At 32.9% G+C, this 22,643-nt stretch overlaps 2 protein-coding genes across 2 annotated transcripts; one reads left to right on the top strand and one right to left on the bottom strand.

Annotated features, from left to right (window-relative positions):
- Positions 1 to 7,429: 7,429 nt before the first annotated feature.
- On the bottom strand, positions 7,430 to 8,920 carry LOC134690961 (neuronal acetylcholine receptor subunit beta-2-like). Its single transcript, XM_063551140.1, has one exon. The coding sequence runs from the start codon at positions 8,856 to 8,858 to the stop codon at positions 7,683 to 7,685; it is 1,176 nt and encodes a 391-aa protein (XP_063407210.1). The 5' UTR covers positions 8,859 to 8,920; the 3' UTR covers positions 7,430 to 7,682.
- Positions 8,921 to 11,831: 2,911 nt separating this feature from the next.
- On the top strand, positions 11,832 to 13,079 carry LOC134689923 (neuronal acetylcholine receptor subunit beta-4-like). Its single transcript, XM_063549888.1, has one exon. It carries the CDS (start codon positions 11,832 to 11,834, stop codon positions 13,077 to 13,079), a length of 1,248 nt encoding a protein of 415 aa, XP_063405958.1.
- Positions 13,080 to 22,643: the final 9,564 nt, after the last annotated feature.

Below are 22,643 nucleotides of genomic sequence, written 5' to 3' on the forward strand. Positions count from 1 at the left end.
GAAAAACAAATATGTAACACACAAACAAACGGCAACCACTGAATTACAGGCTCTGAACTTGGTACAGGCACATACATACATAATATTGCGGGGTTAAACATAATAGCGGGATTCCAACCCTCCCCTAACATTGGACAGTAGAATAACAGGACAACATACGAACGAACTATAAAAATCAGTTGGAAAATGCTTAATTTATCAGATAGACAAAAATACAAGTGGACGTATATATTAATTTCATTTCAAAAGCACACACGGCGTGTCGATCTAGTACAAAGGCGAGTTTATGTTTCATATAACATTCATGTTTACATTTCATGTATTCGTCCTGAATATGCATTTAGTTAGACAATGACTATTTTAATGACTCATAAAAACATCAATACTACAATCTGCGCAGTTTTACTGCTGTTCATGTTGATTATAAACATAGAAAAAAACGTAATAGAAAAATAACTGACCCACTGCCATTTTACTTTGTGAAATTGCTACCCGTTGATATATAATTTGACTATTAATAAAGAGACATTCCTGCGGCACGTCTATGTATTCTTTATAAAGAATGAATCCTTTATCACGGTATGAGTCGGCAGGATAAAGGTCTAGCGTTGAAGATTCAAGGTTAGGTACTGATTATGTAAATATAGCACAGGGGATGCAAATTGTTCAGTTTTAACGATTTTTAAAACTCAGTTCTGTAGATAAAGTTTAGCGCAGATGTTAACCCCAGCACTGCAAATGTAAAGTATAGCGATGTAGATTTCGAAAAGCTAGTTATTGAGATGTCAAGCTAATCGATACAGGAATAAATTCTAGCGCTAGAGATATCAATTACAACATTATTGACTTTATAGCTTCTGTGCAAAAATGCTTCTCAAACGCTAGACTATTAACTTCCAGCGCTAGACTATTAATCTTCAGCGCTAGACTTCTAATCTCCAGCGCTAGACTATTAATCTTCAGCGCTAGACTATTAATATTCAGCGCTAGGCTATTAGTCTCCAGCGCTAGAACTTTAATACAGAAAAACACAGCTATTCATTATTCACTACCAGTATTCACTTTATTAAAACCAAAGGTCTCTTTAGAAGCTTCTGTCATAACTATACAGACACGATTAATTTGACAGTTGAAAAAGACAAGATTAAAATGACAGTTGAAATGTCAAACAGTATACGGCAAGTTTATGAATTTTGGCGGTTGTACATTTGTATGTATAATTGATACTAAGCTAGTTGAAAATTTCAATCACCAGAAGATCTCAACATTGTTCCAGAATATCTCAACCGATACCAGAATATCTCAACATGATCTACTTTGTATCATATTTAGCTTAATGAATTTATATTAGAAAGAAAAAGTGCAAACTGTAATTTAATGTTTATAAGGTTTTAGAAAAATACTAATTTACTAATATATACGTTAGTTTTATCAATGATTTCACTGTCATTTGTCAATAGCTGACTGCACTGGCCACATTTACCTGCAGGAAAAAAGTCAATCCGATGTCATTTTAAATCATATTGGTCCGTGTTATACACGAAACAAATCCTAATTCAATTATCTATGGCATGACATTCTCCTATTTTACAAAAAACTCATCGATTTTCAGTATATTGACGAAAAGTCGACCTACCCTGTGTTTATTTTGTATATTTTGAACCAGAGAGACTCAACAGGAAGTGCCAGAATACTTTTTTCCGTCTCAACATTTTGGTTGAGATTAGATGGTTTACCAGGCGTGATTACACATATTATGTACTGACAATGACAATGGTAATAAGTTGTGTATGACTTAATATATTGATCAGTCGGAATATTTTTCACCGCATTTTTACCTAAAAGAAATCGATTTCTATAATTGAAGAACTCCGATGATATCTATTTTGTCTTGAATGACCTTTTTTTTTTACTGTTAAAGTAGCAAAACAGGTAATTGTTTTCTGTTCTCTAGTTGCATTCCTAAAACAACCCCAACAAGTATAAAACAAATCATCCCTTAACATATTGTACGCGTTAAAGGCTGTTTTCTGTATTAAGCCTCATCGAAATTACACAAAGCTGATTATCTAAAAATAAAGACCTATTTGACGAAAATGAACGTAACACAATTCTCTGATATAACTATGGTGAACTTTGCCATTTTCTACATTTGAAAATGCCTGTACCAAGTTACGAATATGACAGTTGTTGTCCATTCGTTTTTGATGTATTTGTGTCACTTGATTTTGCCATATGATTAGGGACTTTCGAATTTTATTTTCCTCTGATTTACTTTTTGCCTGAGTTTGTTGAAACCTTACTTACCCTTTTTAATTTATAAAAAGGCGATTTTAGAAAGATTTGTTGTAAATAAAAAAAAGTGAAATACTGACTACTGAGTTGATAACACCATCATGTTTATCCAAAAAGTAAAATCACAAAAATACTGAACTCAGAGGAAAATCAATTAGGAAAGTCCATAATCACATGGCAAAATCAAATGACAAAACGCATCAAAAACGAATGGACAACAACTGTCATATTCCTGACTTGGTACAGGCATTTTAAAATGTAGAAAATGGTGGATTAAACCTTGTTCTATAGCGCTAACCCTCTCACTTAAATAACAGTCTAATCAAATTCCGAAATATTTACATGATGCCTTAAATAAACAGTCACAATTAATAAAATAGTCAAACTATGGGTACATCAGTCATCATCGTATAACAATTTTAAAAGGGGACAATACTATACAATACATAACATGTCTCACAGCTATGCCTACCAGGATCTAGAAACGCTCCTTTTTAAATACTGTTCTTGTAACTATGTATGCAAATCAAGCCATCAGAGTATCGAAGGTAAGCATTAATCCGCCAAGACCAAAGGATTACAAAAGATCTTTCAAACAGAGAGTAATGAGGTAAAAATTGATCTGACAAGACCCGACGATCACGAAAGATCTTTCAAACAGAGAGTAGGGAGGTAACATTAATTCGACAAGACCTGAGGATCACGAGAGATCTTTCAAATAGAGAGTGAGGAGGTAAACATTGATTCGACAAGACCAGAGGATCACGAAAGATCTTTCAAACAGAGAGTAAGGAGGTAAACATTAATCCGACAAGACCAGAGGATCACGAAAGATGTTTCAAACAGAGAGTAAGGAGGTACACATAAATCCGACAAGATCAGAGGATCACGAAAGATTTTTCAAACAGAAAGTAAGGAGGTAAACATTGATCCGACAAGACCCGAGGATCACGAAAGATATTTTAAACAGAGAGTAGGGAGGTAAAAATTGATTCGACAGGACCTGAGGATCACGAGAGATCTTTCAAACAGAGAGTAAGGAGGTAGACATTGATTTGACAAGACCAGAGGATCACGAAAGATCTTTCAAACAGAGAGTAAGGAGGTAAACATTAATCCGACAAGACCAGAGGATCACGAAAGTTCTTTCAAACAGAGAGTAAGGAGGTACACATAAATACAACAAGATCAGAGGATCACGAAAGATTTTTCAAACAGAAAGTAAGGAGGTAAACATTGATCCGACAAGACCCGAGGATCACGAAAGATATTTTAAACAGAGAGTAGGGAGGTAAAAATTGATTCGACAAGACCTGAGGATCACGAGAGATCTTTCAAACAGGGAGTAAGGAGGTAGACATTGATTCGACAAGACCTGAGGATCACGAAAGATCTTTCAAACAGAGAGTAAACCAGAATGTAAGATACAGGATTATTCGGCATTCTAATCTGATTGATTTAATCTAACTTTTCATTGTTTTTGGAAATTATTGTTTTAAAATTAATTGTATTTTTTTTTTATTTTGTATCATGTACTTGCTAAAGTGTCAACAGCAATAACGAAGATTATAGACCTCAGAGGACATCTTTGACGGATTCCGCGTTTCATGCTGAAGGGTCTTGAAATCCAACTATTATTTAATATGCAACCTTTTACATCTGTTAACAAAGTATTTACAATGTATCACCTCATTGTAAAGACCCGTCGAAATTGCATTTAATTGATTAGTTCAACAACACTTACCGTTATCTTACTGATATTTTTTCGTTAAATAATCAAGAATTTTCTCTATATACTGCTGACATTTACCCAAAGGAACTTACTTTAAATAAATCAAATTTATTCGGTAATAGCTGTCCTTTCCTGGATTTAGATATTTCGGTTTTAAACGGGAAACTACACACTAAAATTTACGACAAAAGAGACGATTTTTCGTTCCCTATTGTTAATTTTCCATTTTTAGATGGTGGTGTTCCTTTGACACCATCTTAAGGTGTTTATATTTCACAACTTGTTCGCTATGCCCCGTGTCTGTTGTGACGTTTTTGATTTTAACGAACGCAACCTATGTATTACTGGTAAATTATTAAACCAGGGATATCGTTACCATAATTTACTTAAAACCTCTACTAAATTTTTCCATAGATATAAAGATTTGGTTTTGAAGTTTGGTTGTACCTGAAGAAAACTTATTTCAAACGGGATAGCACATCCTCATTTTTACGAAAATGTTGTTAACCGTGCCCGGAAATTTAGAAATGATCCATTTAAACTTGTTGCTCCTTTAAATAAACTTATTCTAAAAGGTTATCTTTTCAACACTGCAATAAGATCATTGAATATTATTTTTATTGGTATAAATATTGATTTTGTTATCAGTAGATTAAAAGCTAACTAAATATTACTAGCATGTTATATACATATACATTTTCATGGATCTACAATCTGTCGATACCTGTAACTTGGCATTGCACAAGGTTATGTTCTTCTCTGGCTGTTTATGACGTCTTTACACTAAATCCATTGTATGTTGGATTTGTACTAATTGAGTGTTTAGTCTTAGAGGCATGATTTTTTTTATTAGTTGTTAGTGGCTTTGAACTAGCTGTCAGATAACTGCGAGTACTCTCAGATCTGTTCATTGTGTCTTTTTGGGTCGGGATGTAAGTACCCGGCCACGTCCACTTTTATGTTTTGTCTATCTGATGAGTTAAGCCTTTTTCAACTGATTTTTATAGTTCGTTCTTATGTTGTACTGTTATACCACTGTCCCAGGTTAGGAGGAGGGTTGGAATCCCGTTAACATGTTTAACCCCGCCACATTATTTATTAATGTGCCTGTCCCAAGTCAGGAGCCTGTAATTCAGTGGTTGTCGTTTGTTTATGTGTTACATATTTGTTTTTCGTTCATATTTAAAAACAAAAACCGTAAGTTTTCTCGTTTGAATTGTTTTACATTGTTTTATCGGGGCCTTTTAAAGTTGACTATGCGGTATTGGCTTTGCTCATTGTTGAAGGCCGTACGGTGACCTATAGTTGTTAATGTTTTGGTCATTTTGGTCTTTTGTGGATAGTTGTCTCATTGGCAATCATATCACATCTTCTTTTTTATATCAAAAGATAGTTATGAAGGACAAATTTCTTTAAAGAACAATACATAAATTCCCATCTTCATTGAATTTTTCCGAATAATCTATAATATCTTGAATTTGTATAATATTAAATCCAATATATTTTTTACATAACCGTTTTTATCACTATGAATAAGTTTATGCAATATTGGTTTAAATCTTTATGCAAGAGAATGTGCTATAAATTTGGTATCTATATTTAATAAGTTAATTGGTTACTTATCTAAATTTAATGGGTCGTTTTTCTAGTAAAAAAGGGACGAAAGATACCAAAGGGACAGTCAAACCCATAAGTCTAAAACAAACTGACAACGCCATGGCTAAAAATGAAAAAGACAAACAGACAAACAATAGTACACATGACACAACATAGAAAACTAAAGAATAAATAACACGAACCTCACCAAAAACTAGGGGTGATCTCAGGTGCTTCGGAAGGGTAAGCAAATCCTGCTCCACACGTGGCACTGTCCTGTTGCTTATGTGATAACACATCCGGTAAATAGTCTAATTCAGTAGGTCACATTCATGAAAGGGAAGGGGGGTGGATTGTAGTTACGACGTAAGGAACATACCCGATATCATTTGTGAAACGGTTATTCCATAACGGTCAACCAACTCGTGATAGAGTCCGTAAAATTAACGTAGGGATGATTTCATTTTCACCATTTGGAACTTTTGGTTTAATAGCTTCCTTGTGAGCAGCAACCCTCTATCAGGAAAATCATGATAAGAAATGCAAACACGGGAATATCGTATCAATTGGGAGATATATACCCCTTATGCCGGTGCTGCTGGAATGTTGCTTCTTATAAATGGAAAGTTCACAATTGGAAAGCCGAAATCATCTCTTTTGTCGTAAGGTTTTGTTTTCAACCGACCCTCATTGTCAATATCTCGATGTAAGTCAAGATATGAAGCTGACTTAACTGTATCTGTAATATCCTTTATCTCCATTTCGATGGGATAGATGCGTTCCACATAGTCACCAAATTTTGAATTATTTAGTGAAAGAACATTATCTATATAGCGGAAAGTAGAGTTAAAGGATATTGCTAACTTCTTATTTTTCTTCCTAAGTTCTTGCATGAAGTCAGCCTCTTAATGATAAAGAAACAAGAAGGGAAGTAGAGGGGCACAATTTGTTCCCATTGGAATGCCGACAGTCTGTTGAAAAACACGTCCCCCGAACGTAACAAATATGTTGTCAATCAAGAAATCAAGCATCTTGATAATATCAGTTTCAGAGAATTTTTTGTTTGAACCATAGTGATCCTTAACAAAGTATGATTTATCCCTCCCTAGGACAAGATACTTGTATCTACGTTGGCCATTCCTTTTTTTTAAGCAAAGCAATACCAACTCTTTCAGTTTGTCTTTTAGTTTGGAATGTGAAATACTTGTGTAAAGAGTAGAAAAGTCAAATGTTTTTATACTGTTACAAGATGAAAGAGAGTTAGATTTTATATACTCTAAAAGATCTTTGGAATTTTTAAGTATCCACATCTGATTCACGCCACCTTTAGAATAGGTAGTTTCACAATAACTGGTGAGATTTATGTAGTCGAAACGCCCGTCTGATATTTGATAACTATAATGTTAAACTGTTACACCACTGTCACAGGTAAGAGGAGGGTGTGGATCCCGCTAGCATGTTTAACTCCACCACACTCTGTATGTGTGTGCCTGTCCCAAGTAAGGAGCATGTAATTCAGTGATTTTCGTTTGTTGATGTGTTGCATTTTTGTTTAACGTTCATATTTAGTACCTAAATTATGCCGTTAGTTTCCTGTTTGAATTTTGTTACATTTTTAATTTTGAGGCCTTTTATAGCTGACCATGCGCTTGCGTATTGGCTTTTCTCATTGTTGAAGGCCATATGGTGACCTATAGTTGTTAATTTCTGTGTCATTTCGTCTCTTGTCGTTTATTGTCTCATGGGGTATCACACCACATCTTCTTTTTGTATTTTAACTGATTTCACCACTCATTAAACCAAACATTAAACTGCAGTGACAAGTGTCACATATTTTTTATTATTATTATACAGTAACTCTGTAAAAAGTTTTTTTTTATTGTCTAAGCTAATGACCAAACATGTTTTTTTAATATTGTCAAAAAGTTCCAATAAATCTGTTCGATGTCGTTTGATATTACTGCAGGTTTGTTTTACTGCATGTAATGCACAATAAAGTCGTCAAATTACTATTCCGCTAACTATTACAATAATTTTATCAATACAATCAATTGTCTCCTTATATTGCAACAATCAAAAAGCAAATAATAGTAGTAATAAAAAAGATCCCCATACAAATCAAGAAAAAACACGTGTCTAATGCAGTGATGGCTTCTTTCCACGTGACTTCTGATTTTTCCAGATCTATTTTCATCACCATATCCTCAGACGATTTTACATTGTTCCGACGCAACCGCAATGCAATAAATCGAAGAATGCTATACACTGGTACACTTTCCTGGTTTGCAACAAGGCCAGCTTCTACTGTCGATATCAAAACAATTAAAGTTCCCATGAGTAGTTGTATAATAATATAAATTGATACAATTGGTACTGAGTCCGAGGTTTTTGGCAGAGAATCTGAGACGATGGTCAGAAATACAGCAAATGACAACCAGACAGTTATTGTATAGCCTAAACGTTCACCAGTATCCGCAGGAATCTTAAATGTAAAGATGTCTAACAACGCTAACAAAATAATTGGTAGAACGATATTCATTATCGTATACAAAGGTTTTCGTTTAATTACAATTGTGAATTTAACTCTGGATATAAAACCATCTAACTCACTAGTTGCAGACGAGGAAATAATTTCCCACTCACCATGACCATCCAATTCGTCAGAAAGATCTATACCATTACTGCTCTGTATCAACGTAATATCGTCAGATGCGTGACTCCATGACACAAACACCAACTGACATTTTTGTTCATCAAAAGGGAAGTATCTTGAATTCATATCGCATTTAGTCTCAAATACCTGAAAAGGTCTCCACATCATCAAGCCTGAATTGTGGACATAAACTTGAATAAACTTAGACCCTAGTTCTTCCAACTCGTTAAATCCATTTTGCAAGGACACGTCCGGTTTCCAAATATTACCCTGCGGTAAATATATTTTTTCTACTCCATTATAGGAGGCTGGTGTCCATGTCAACAGATCGTCTTGCCATGTTATTACCAGCCATCCTGTCGTTGTTAATTTTTGTTCAATTTCATCAACATCCGTTATTCCATATAGATTAAAGCTGATATCAATCTCCTTTGGTTCCGATTGGTTGGTACTTGGCCGTATCAATGTATTATAGTTGTTAGTTGTAAACAGCTGTGTTAGCAGGCTCTGAACATCTGTATTACTCTGCAATGTAGCTAAACCAAACAGAGAGAAAAATACCCACAGCTGTGTTACTTGCATGTTTCATAGAGCTGACTGTCAAAGTTTGAAATGTAGTTTCAGATTTTATATTCTTAACGTAAGTCCTAAGTCATGAACTTTTTGAAGTTTCTAATTATTATGTTTTTGTTTTTTAAAGGATAATGGGGATTAAAGATTATAGATTTAAACCGTACATGTTCTAATTTTCAATCGTTATACATCTTGCATAACTTTAAGCTAACTAGTACGTTAAGCAGTCATTGGTCCCCGTTATATGGTCATACTGTACAACAAATCACAACTATCATAACTATTGATTAAGGGAGTTCGACGTTCGTTTTGAATACAGCAAATTTATACCATGACCTTATTTCTATAATTTTTCATTAAGCAATGTGCAAAAAATAAACGATTATCTACAAAAACGTAATACTAGTTTTGTTCTTTTTAAAAACTTTGTAATACAATCCTTGCTTTTCCTGTTTTATTTGTTTTAAACTAGTCATTTTGGGGCCCTTAATAGCTTGCTGTTTTGTCGTCTGGTTGCTGCATTATAACTCATCTCCTTTAACTTTTTTTTAATGTATCCCATTAATCCTATCCCATTAGATAAGAAATAAAAAGTTGGTAACAAATACATGAAATATTAATCATAAAGAAATTTAACAAATCTGCAAAAGAACAAAAGGAGATAGAAGTTACAAAAAATAAGCGGGATATACAAAGAGGCAAATAAAAACCGAAAAGAGATCATAAAAGACACGAACTAAAGAACACAAGGCAAACAGTCTGAACAACCTTGCGTACAAAAACTGAAGAATATGTGTTATGAACCAATAAACGATTGATGACTACAAATTAAGTGACCAAAAATAAACTAAGAACAATAAATGAATATGACATCAGTTCCGCGAACGGGAATATATTACGCAAATGTATCTGATTCATGTTACCATTGATTGATTGTTGTTTGCTTTACGTATAGTGGCAAATAGATGTAAACATTTGTTATAATTAATAACTGAATGCCTCTTTTTGTAAATCTATATTGGCGTAAAAGCATTGATCGTACATTTTGTATGAATCGTGTTAGCGCTTCGTTTTTACAAATGTGCGCACGGACAACTCTTTACACCCCTCTCGAATTACTTAAAGAAGCATTCAATACTTATAATCACATTTAATCGCTAGGACCATGCAAACACGATTTCTGTCAATTTTTTTTTTCATTTACATGTGCACTTTTTTGACAAAGCTCGCGTCATCATGAAATTTATATTTATTTGGAAATGAAGAATGATTTCATATAACGCCAGAGGTTGATGTAAGTGTATCATGATAACCAATACTAATAAAACATACATTTAATGTAATTATTATGTAATGAAACACATGTAGCTTACATTCTTTATACATTTACTTGTGCAATTTTAAAATGAATTGAATTATAAATATATAATAAATTGTTCTAAATAATACATGGTAGAAACGACGAAAAAGTAGTAACAGTTCTAGTTCAGCAGAAGTGTCACATTGAATTCATATGCTAGTTTTGTTTTATCTTTATAAGCAATTCATACAGATTTTGGATTCAATGATATAACATTCCTAATGTTTGTTTTCAAATCTGTGAAAATACAAACAACGTGACGATACGTACACTTTCGTGCACCTCATGCAAAATTTGATGGTCACCGTTTGAAGGTCACCAGACCTATTTCCAATGAAAAAATTAAAAAAATCCACATAGCAAAACTATTTTTATAAACATATAGATTTAATGACCAGCAATCAAATTTAAGTCACAATGGCACAATCAAGCACGTACATTGCATGCAATCGTGATTTTAACATGAAAGTGTTTAGAATGTAGTAAACTGAAAAAAAAGTATGACAATTAAATATTGATATTCATCAAATATCAGAAATCATAAAATAATACATTCATATTCATAACGATAACATGTCAATGCGAAACGTGATTGTACCTTAACAAGAAATAGACTGACATAACGCTAGCTCACTTTCATTTCGTGCTAATGGATTTCATCCCTTACTGTGTTATTTAATCAAAATGGTAACAAAACACTCACCGAAGACGTTTTTATAATTATATTGAACTTAAATAACATGAGTTTTTGCAAGCGTAACTGATTCTCAGACGTAATGAAACCAATAAATATATGTCACTGAAAAGCTATTTCAAGAAAGGTACATTGCAACAAGACAAAACATTATCAAAAGTAGTCTGTGTTTAACATGTTTTAGAAGAAATGTCACGATCTTAATTAATGTCAATAACTTGATTGAAATTTTAAAACACAATTGAAGAAATAATTATCAATTATTTCAAGAACAATTATTTAATTGATCTGACATCAAATATTTTAACGTAAATATTGCTATGCGGATGAATAAAACCTATCTATTGACAGTTCAAGACAATGAAACCAATGAAGAATGCTGGACATTTATTATAAAAGATGTTCAAACAAATGCGTAATGTAATGTAACAGATTTAAGACATTGGCATTCATTGGCTGTTAATTTTACAACGTTTTGATATTTTACGAGCATTATTTATAACAGGTACTTAAACATACTGATTTACAGAATTGTTTATTTGGTTTGTAAAAATCGGGTTTTTATCTCCCATAGAGAGCTGATATCATATTCCAGGGACTTCATAATCCGAAAGCATGGAATAAAAAGTACTTCGAACTCGACAACGACTAAAGGTGGACGTCTCCTTTTACTAAAAGTGATATTTAACATGTTTGAATAGTTTAAGAAAAATGCATTTACATTTATAACAGGATACTTAAAAAATAGCGCTTTACATAATTATCTAGTATTTAGTTTGTGAAAATTGAATTTTTATCTCCCTTAGAGAGCTGATGTTATATAGGGACTTAATAATCAGAAAGAGTGGAATCAAAAGTACCTCGAACTCAATAACGACGGAACGTGTGCTTTTTTGACTAAATGTGGTAATTCCACAGTTTAAGAAAAATGGATTTTACCTGGTGTTTGACATGTTTGATAACTTCGTTGACATTTCTATATGGATCAGTCATTTCACAGACCAACATGGATGTTCAAAATTTATATACACATTTGTTTACTACAAATAATTATAACAAGCTTATCAGACCAAGTAGAAATCAGTCGGTTCCGATATCAGTACATGTCATTTTTACACTTTACGGCATATCAGGAGTGGACGAAATCCACCAGAAACTGACCACTACTGGATGGCTTGAAATTGAATGGACAGATGAATTGTTGTCATGGAGACCGTCAAGTTTTGGAGGGCTAAGGTATATATATTATCCTCAAGGCAACGTATGGAAACCTGACATATCTTTACAAAATGGGTTTTCAAAACTGGATGAGCTCGGTTCGAAATTCATATCGGTGTATATTGGTTCAAATGGATTGGTAAATTGGAGGCCCCTCCAAGTTTTTAAGTCCAAATGCGATATTGATTCAACATACTTCCCGTTTGATAGACAGACGTGTCATTTAGATTTTGAGGCTTGGAGTTTGTCTAGTGCAGATGTTCATATAACACAAGGAAGCAAGGGAATAGTATTGGCCGATGATCTACAGAAACATGGTGAATGGAAAATAGTATCTTCATCTGCCGTGAATCTCGCGGAATCTCACGAGACAAAAGTTCGGTTTACGATCATGATTCAACGAAAATCATTGTACGCTATAATGAATTACATTATACCGATTTTGTTACTTTCAATACTGGACATTTTTACATTTAAAATACCAGTTGACACTGGGGAACGCATAGGATATGTTATAACAGTGTGGCTAGCATTTGCTGTGTTTCTAACGATTATCAGTGATGCGTTACCACAGAGTTCAGAATCTATTCCGATTGTTTCTATCTATATCATGCTACAAATTTTTATCGGAACTGTGATTGTTATCATTTCAGCAATAGAATCCGGATGTGCACATCGATCCGATCATGAATCAGTGTATTACATATTAAGAAGACTTACAAAAAAATGCCGAAAACGAATCGTACAATCAAACCCGGAAAATTCCATGTGTTTGGATAGCGGTTGTGTAACGACATTGGCTACCCATGAGGGTCTGTGTTTGTGCGAAGACGAAGTCTGTGTTACATGGAAAGAAGCGATCTCAGCTCTTGATAAAGTTTTATTCTGGGTTTGTCTGACAATATTTGTTTCGTCCACTTTGATCACGTTACTTGTTGCAGGTCTCAAGTACATATAATATTTTTTTTTAAATGTATGCATTTTATATAGATCCAGAGATCGTCGTTGTAAGATATGCGCGTTTAAAGAGTAACATGCAACTCTCATTCATACAGATTGTATTATAATTCAATGAAAAATTTTGAAAATTTAAAAAAAGAAATCCAGACATTCATTGTATTGTATACAAAAATGACTGGTAACAACCATACTATATTTCCGTATTAAAGAATGCTTCACTGAGTTTTGACTACATAGCCTTCAATCGAATAATAAGGCTTGAATAAATCTATGAATATATGCTATTTTCTATTCAATAATAAAAGTTCAAACCAAAATTACTGCTTTGCAGACATCCTTTTCAAATGATTATATCAACATTTTATGATTACACGTAGTAAGAAGAATACCAATTTTGTTTTATTAAAATGGCTCATTCGACGACATGTATTTATTATTTTAAGTGTAAATTGCTGAGTTCCAAATGCCCCAGATAAATCAGATTGATACTGAATTTCGTAGACTTCAATACTTCGTATATCTTTTATAAAGGTCTTGTATATATCAATTTTTTAACTCACTCTTATTTAAACTAGAAACAGTTATGAGCCACATCAACAAACGACATCCGCAGAACATCAGATTTCTGATTTATTACAGGTGCCAACAAATGCAGCTGGTTTTAAAGTTTCATGGTAGAAATATACATCCTTACCTGAAACATTTGTGTACCATTAAAACATATAAAATTTCAATTGGAATGCCTTGACGCAATCAAAAGACATATCAAAACAAACAAATGATCAAACACTGAACGAATAAAGTTGATCTATGACACCATGTGAAAAAATTATTAATAAAAAAGCTAGGAGCGAGATCTTAAACAATATCACAAAGACAACCATAACTTTGGACAAACAGAGGCCAAATAAGATAATGTACGCGCGTAAATGAAAATAATAACTAAAAGGTATACAGTTATGGAATACGGAAATATTCTTTCGCAAAATAAATAATGTTGTTGTTCATAGTATAATAACAGAATTGAAAATTTACAGTTTTACAAAACATTTATCGAAGCTGGTATATATAGTTAGCTTATTTATTTTATAAACCAAAAATTAAAAATGTGATACCTTTGTTTGAAATGTGTAATCTTTTCTATTTTTTGTAATTTCTACAGGAAAATTAAAATTTAGTAAAACAACGCCATGGCTAAAAATGAAAAAGACAAACAGAAAAACAATAGTACACATGACACAACATAGAAAACTAAAGAATAAACAACACGAACCCCACCAAAAACTAGGTGCTAAACTACTTTTGAATGGTTCATTGAACAATGCAATGATTTTATGTTAAGGCTGGTTCTGAGATTCTATAAGGAATAGCATAAGTAATATTTGAAACGCATATTGCTTATAGAGTAAACATGTCTGTCTTGCAATGTTCATCAGGCTTTGATCTCATTTGTATGGTTCATTTGTTAGTATCATTACGGATTGTCGGTTTCTTGTAGGTCGATAGAAACACGAAGATGTAGTATGATGACCAACGGGACAACTCTCCATTCAACTCTATTTTGTTTATGAATATATTGCATGGTGTGACTGTCTATCTGGCTTGATTTATTTGACCTTAACCTTGACCTCATTTGTATGGATGTGTATATATTCTGAACAAAAAAGTACAAAGTAAAACATAAGGTGACCATGTATGATTTTGAGACATGTTTACAAATTTCTTCGTATATTCTATTAACGATTTTTGCTCGATGCAAATTAGAGTGTTTTAATATCACATTTTAAACAATTTTGAAGATAAATGGTACGACAGAGAATTCCAAAACCACGCTGTATTGGACACAATAAAAACTCAGGACCCTTCTGTTTTGTTCTCTATAGTTGAAAAGCGAATCTGAATCAATGCCGTTCTTTGAAATTCAAATTAACATCTGGCATTTGCATTACAATATTTGAATTGTAAATGCAGTTAGCTATTGCAAATATTTGAAATACAATAAAAATCGTTTTCTGGTGCATTTATAACTTAATTGTAACAAGATTATTGTTTCAAACAAATAAACAGATGTTATAGGTTATTTAACTGTTATTTAATTGTTATTTAAGTATTTGTATATCATTTTATTATCTTTTATTCAGTATTTTGAGCTTCTATAGCTCGGCTAAGTATTTGTCGCTCTGTTCAATACTTTAATAAAAGACAGTAAACATTGCATTTATTTAATTGTCTAATATCCAGTTTGACATTAACATGACTAATGACCAGCAGCTTTGTATGTTATTGTTTTTGTCTATAAGTCATTGTGGCATTTGAATGTTTTAAACTGGTTTCTTAAATCATAGTTCATTTGAATACATATTATATATAGATAATTGGTGAATCATGGACACAGGTCTAACTAAACATAACTCTCAATTTAAATATTCGAATCTATCAAAGTACCATACATGAATATGTAATTATTAATTCAGCTTTATAATTCTGAAAAGGGGACAGATGATACCAAAGATACCTTCATAACCATATGCCAAAAATTAATTGACAACGATATTGCAAATCATGAAAAAGATCTTAACAAAAACAAATGATACACAAAACACTGGAAAACTAAACACTGAGTAATACGAACCTCATTACAAGGTGGGGTTGATCTCTGATGTTCTGGAAAAGTTCGCCGAAAAATTTGTATTCCTTTCTTTATTGTAATTAAATACTAAAACTATGATCACCAACAATCTTCGTTTCTTACACATACCTTTACTCTCGACGGAAACACTCCTACTCGTTACAGAAATTTGACTTGATTTAATAATTAAATTTCCTGTGCAGAATGTACATGATGTTTGTGTACACATATTTTCGATTCATGTTTTCAACAAAGCGTAACTATATTAAAACGAGAATTCATGATATCAACCAATACATCACATAAACGCTCCCTATAAATGCATTTTTTCTAAATTTAATTGCATCAAATACCAGAAAAGTAAAATCAATAAAAAATACTGAATTCCAAGAAATATTTCAAAAGGAAATGCCCTAATTAAATGACAAGGGAAGATTTCAAGTTCATCACTTGGAACTCTTTGCTTAATAACCAAATGGTGAGCAGCACCTGTTATCAAATAATTCTGCTACATAGAAATGGACAGTTTACAATTAGGAAGGATTAAAATCTATAAACGTATAGTTATGTTCTAAACCGGCCTTCTTTGGCATTTATAATGGTTAATCAAAATATAAGGCAGTCTTAACTGTATCTGACGTACCTTTAAATACGATGGGAAAGATGCGTCCAACATAGTAAATGAAGCTGTTTTTTAGTGGAAGTACATCATCAATATTGCGAACAGAGAATTTAAAGGTTTAAAACTAGATTCTTTTCATTCTTCTCAAGACGCTTCTGTACTGTAAGTCAACCTCTGATGAATTATAAAACGACAACTGAGCAACGTTGGATCCTATGGAAATGACAACTGTTTGTTGAAAAACACGTCTAATAAATGTTACTGTAACAGTATTTTGACATTCAAAAATGCATTCAAACATCATTATAAGATCAGTTTCAAAAGAATATTTTTTTATTGAATCAAAATTACTTTTTTCTAAAAGTACGATTTATCTTTCCTTTCGTACTTGTATCTACGTTAGTCATTATTTCCTATGAAACAAAGCAGAACCAACTATATCAATTTGTCCTTTAGTTTTGATTGGGGAACATATTTCCCTTGATGTATGGTAAAGAATAGTCAAACTTGTTGACATCATTACAAGGTGAAAGGGTTTAGATTATATGTTCTCTAACAGATTTTTTTTTATTCACAACTAATTCACACGGCCTCTAGACTATGTAGTTTCACAAATTCTTAAAAGCCCGGATTTGATTGCTGATAAAATCGATGTTTATTTTTGGAGAATATGTTATTTGGTGTTGATTGTCGACGAATCACTTTCAAAAACTATTATTCGTATTAATTTAGAAATTATTAAAGTTTGTTATATTCGTTTTTTTTTGTCTTCTTCGAAATATATCCAATCCGCTGATGTCATGAAAAAAGATTGCTTGCAAAAGTATGTTTGGATTTAAGTATTGAAAATCCATTAAACACATGAATCATGACATTTTATAATGAGACAGTTTTGATATTACCCTACGATACACAATGATAGAAGGAATCTAAATTATTGTTTTTTTAAACTCCAAATTTTGAAATTCTTATAGACTGTATTTTATTTAGCAATAATCTTCTGATAAGCATAATGAGATAATTAAAAGGAAACACTGAGTTACATTTTCTTCTTTAAGTATGTTCGTTTCTCCTTTTTCAGATATTCGGATTCCTCTAGTGTTATACATATGTTGTGCCTTTTAAAAAAACCTCCCACTAACCCCTACTTTTCTTTTATTTATTTTATTTCATATGATCAATTTACGAAAGCTATAAATTACCCTTGTTATTATTGCATAGTTCTTTAAAGAAAAAGAGTGCTTATGTTAGATAAACGAAGGTCTAGAGTGTATTAATTCCCGTCAAATTTTCAATAACTGACAGATCTCAAAAACATATGCACTTTGCACTATCAATTTATAATTGCATTTTAAAAAGCTTGTTTTTTTAAGCAGAGAAGCGAACATCGTTAACTCTATGTTTTTTTTTTTATTGCAATGCAAACTACTAGTATTGTTTCTCTGTAAAATAAAATAAAAAATAGTGGTTTGTGATTCCCAATAAGACAACTATCAAAAGTCGATAAAATCACGTGCATGTTAGCAATTTTACGTCAGCACATGGACCTCGACAAAGGACAAAACCCCTACTGTATTGTCAGGTAAAAAAAACCCCGACATGACAAAATATTTAATAAATTAAACGAGGAAAAAAACCAGGTTCATCATGTTGGTTACTTATGCCTGGTCAATACCTCTGCTGGTGGACTATCATTCCTCGAGGGTATCAGTTCAGTAGTCAGTACTTCGGTATTGACATGATTTAATAAACTTTACTAAAATTGTCCGTTAGTACATTTTGAAATTATTAAGAAACTAAGGTTTTAACTCTCTCCGGCAAAGCTGGCCTTTGATGTATTTGGTTATTTATTTCAGGTATTTTTTATATAAAGCTCTTCAAAGGTTTCGGTACTTATATAACTTCGGAATTCACATGTTTGGCTTTGAGCGTTCCTGATTAAGGTAATCCAGAAATTTTTTAGTGTGTCGGACGCAAGAAATTATTGAAAGAGTTGTTTTCAATTTGTTTATTCTTTTTTCGTTACTTTTTTCATATTCATTATTCATTAAACGTTACTTATTTTTAAATTATTGCTTATTTCTTTTTCCTGATACGTAACATATGTTTGACTTTTTTCTTATACGTTACCTATTGGTTACGTATTCCTTATTACTTAATCGTTCTATTTTGTTTGTTCACGTTTTTTCCTTCTTTGAGTAAAGATATTGCAATTGGTTCGAGGAGGTAAGAGTACCCAGTAAGCGCGAATGTACTCGATTTTATATATATTTCTCCCTTTCAATGATTTTTGGCCTTTTTATAATATCTGGTGTTAATAACTGGTTCGTAAAGGTGACATTACTTTGTAGGCGAGTATAGTCGACTGAAACCATGTTTTATTTTCTGGCCTCTGAATTTGGCTCTGGTTTCGAATTCGTTAACGGGAAATCAACATATTTATTTAGTGCGTGTGTATCCATTTCAGCGCTCGACTGATACCTTGTTTCTTATTCGCTCCCAATTCGTCCCTTGTTAACTTTTTATACGTTGCATCCTTTAATTATTTTTTTCTTTTCTTGTCAATGAAGTGAGCTCTGGTAAGGTTAACCGGAAATAAACATATTAGTGCGTATGTACCCGTATAAGCACTCGACTGATACCCTGTTTCTTATTCGATCCTTATTCGTTCCTTGCTTACTTTTTATACGTTGCATGCTTTAAATATTTTGTTTTGTTTTATTTTCTTGTCAATGATGTTAGCTCTGGTTTCGTTAACGGGAAATAAAAAGATTAGTGCGTATGTACCCGTTTAAGCGCCCGACTGTTACCATGGTACTTATTCGCTACTTATCGTTGCTTATAAAAGTTTAATACAATTTCATGCTTTTTTTCTTTCATTTTTTTGTCTAAGGGGTTAGCTAAAGGTTTCAAGAAAGGAAATAACATTTTAAGTGCGAATATACCTGTTCTGCGACTGACTGATACCCGATTACTTATTTTATTACTCGTTTGTTATACACATGTATCCTTTGCACCTTTAAAAAACACTCCTTTTATTTTCTTGTCTCTGGTGTTAGCTTTATATTTGGAGAGGTAAAATAAACATATCATTGTGTGTGTACCCAGTCCAGCGCTCGAGTAAAACCATGTTTCATATTCGCCCCTTATCCGTTCCTTTTTATCTTTTTAAATATTTTCTTTTCTTTTCTTTTCTTGTCTTTGATGTAATCTCTGTTTTTGTTGACGGGGAATACAAATGTAAATACATTAGTGCGAATGTACCCGTTTAAGATACGACTGATAGCATGTTACTTCTTCGCTATTTATAAATAGATAAGGATTTCTAATGAATAATCATTTTTGCATCATTCGAGATGTGTTCCTGCTTTCTATATAAAATTTGATTCACAGACATTTTTTTTCCAAAGATACTTTGAGAGATTATACTTGTATGTAGAAATATTCAATGTTTTCGTCTATTTTTAAAAATCTTCGCATTTAATAAACACATGTTTGTAATGAAATATTAATGTATAAGACAATTACTATCTTGTATTAAAAACAAAGTGTAGACGATATGAAAGTGGCAATTAGTATTATAGATCGTTCAGTTTGTCCCCCCTAAAAAACAGGGCGATAAGGCGACTCCAATATGGATATGCGACGCCCCCAATATTATATACGGCCCAAATAACGTCACCGGAAGTCAGGAAGACGATTCTCGACGGATGCGTGTTTACCATATTTGGATATGAATATATCAGTATGACTCACATAGAACCATGCCAATTACATTAGTCAACCCGAATGCATGCCCGTAACTGGACGTGTCGGCATTGTAGATACGTACGTAATATAATATGTTATTTGATTTTTTTTATTGAGTTTAGTCTTCCAATTGCTATTTTATGGCAAGTCTCTTTATATTGTGATGTGATACTATTATTTCAGAAAAGGAAGAAGGTTTGATACCATTAAAACCGTTAATCCCGCTGCCATTGTTTGTACCTGTCCTTAGTCAGGAATCTGATGTATATTTGTTGTCGACTGTTTAATATGTTATTTATACGTGTTTCTAGTTTCTCGTTTCATATAGATTATACCGTTGGTTTTCCCGTTTAAACGGTTTTAAACTAGTATTTTGTGGGCCTTTTGTAGCTTTCTGTTCGGTTTGAGCCTAGGCTCAAGGTCGAAGGCCGTACCTTGGTCTTTAATGGTTTACTTTTGATAAATTGTGACTTGAATAGAGAGTTCTCATATTAATTGGCACTCATACCACATCTTCCTATATCTATTAAACAAGAGTATGTACCCCAATTTGGAAAATTAAAAAAAAAATAAAGCAAAAATCAAAAAAGTTCAAATATTCATAAATATCGAAAAACAAAATGTAGAAATTGAAAGAAATAAATAAATCACTGCATACAATTTTAGATTATATGAATGCCTGAAGTAAAACTGTTCAGCAAAACGATAATTATCTTAACGTATTGAGCGAGGATTCTCTTTAGCTTTTTGATAGTAACAACGATGGTAAAGTTTGGGTTCAGCTTCATAAAAAGCTACACATTACACGTAGAGTAGGAATGTGCACTGCTAGATATATCGTTCGTTTCGAAATTTCTGTCACCAACGATGCATGTCATCTTTTGCTCGGATTTTGTGATCAACACGTTCGCATGGGAAATGGCTCTGCCGATACTTCAAAAAGAGGGACGAAAGATACCAGAGGGACAGTCAAAATCACAGATCGAAAATAAATTGTCAACTTTATGGCTACGAAAGAAAAAGACAAACAGAAAAATCAAAGACCACAAAACACAACATAGAAAACTAAAGACTTAGCAACGTTAACACGAACTCCACCAAAAACTGGGGGTGATCTCAGGCGTTCTCAAAGAATTTACAGATCCTGCTCAATCGGCAGGGTTCATGAACGAAGATATCGCAGGCATCGTATATATATCGTTTAAACCAAATGAACCAAATCGAAAAAAATAAACAAATTTTAATAAACATGCAATAATTTTATTTTGATTAAGATAACATAGAAAACATGAATTGTGTTCAATAATATCTCATATTTCAGCAGTCTTAACGATGAAAATAAGGCAATCAGTTTTCTGCCGTCGGCATCCAGGTCGTCCGATGAAATGTCATTCAAGACATCTGCCATGATGAAACTCTGACATTTCATCATCACGTAATATGCGCAATCATGTCCATATGTTTCCGAATAGACAGTTTGTGTTTGAAATCGGAAAATGTATATGACATCGGAAAACAGTACTGGGGTCCGTTAACGACGACTTCGTTCTTAAAGTTTGCCGATATGTGTTTTGTGCGCGTCACGATATAGAAAAAAAAGGCCACCCAAAGGAGATCCTTTCTTTGTTTGATTTTTTGAAAGTTTGATTTTTTGTGAATTTTAATATTTTTCTAAATTTAATTTCATATAAATGTTTGATTTTTGTTTAATTTCAGTATTTTTCATTTTTTTTTAATATTTTAAGATTCCAAATTGGTGGACATACCCTTGTTTAACGTACGTATCTACAATGCCGACACCTCCTGTAGTTGACAAAGTGCATTTGGATTGACTCATCGAATTGGCATGATTCTACGCGTGAGTCATACTGCTTTATTCATATCCAAATATGATAAACATGCATCCGTCGTGATTCATATTACTTCGTGGGTATGTTAAGGCATTTTTGTCACGGGCAAAAAACTCGTCTGATGCTCATGAATATTAATGAGTAACGTTGAGTCTCCATAGTGACGACGCTGTCCTCTTTATTTCTTTGGTCGTCAATCGCTCTTTTTTTGGATCTTTTATTGATAGACTATGCAGAATAAGATAAATAGTGATAACTTGTTGAAAATAAAAATAAATATGTAACAATATTTTACAAGCCATAACTTGTATTGTATGAAAATCCTACTTGTCGATCTCGCAACGGTGGTGTGGCTTGTTTTCCTTATTTGGAAAACCGATTCAACAGGAAGCTTGTACGGACGGAATGTTTTTGTTGCAAGAGGCGAAGAATGGCCCATGTACCCAAGGATTTCAGCATACAAGCAGAATTGTACGACATAACTTGAATATGATTTCGTATTCTGTCGTCTTTTTACTGTTTTCTGTAGCCGACTATCTTTATTTTGACAAACTTCTACCCTTGAAGATGAATCTTCTCCTCCTTGTGGTGACCTCCTTTGGGTAATATATAATATTGGGGCGGAAGATGCCCATATATGAGTGGTCCTAGCGCGCAGATTTTTTAGGGGTGGGGTGGGGGAGGGGGTTACATGAACGATCTATACTACTG

The sequence above is a fragment of the Mytilus trossulus genome, chromosome 11, assembly GCF_036588685.1.
Source record: "Mytilus trossulus isolate FHL-02 chromosome 11, PNRI_Mtr1.1.1.hap1, whole genome shotgun sequence".
Lineage (NCBI taxonomy): Eukaryota > Metazoa > Mollusca > Bivalvia > Mytilida > Mytilidae > Mytilus > Mytilus trossulus.

Excerpts from the sequence above, each read along its gene's own strand:
- LOC134690961 (XM_063551140.1), bottom strand. The coding sequence starts at position 8,858 with ATGCAAGTAACACAGCTGTGGGTATTTTTCTCTCTGTTTGGTTTAGCT.
- LOC134689923 (XM_063549888.1), top strand. The coding sequence starts at position 11,832 with ATGGATTTTACCTGGTGTTTGACATGTTTGATAACTTCGTTGACATTT.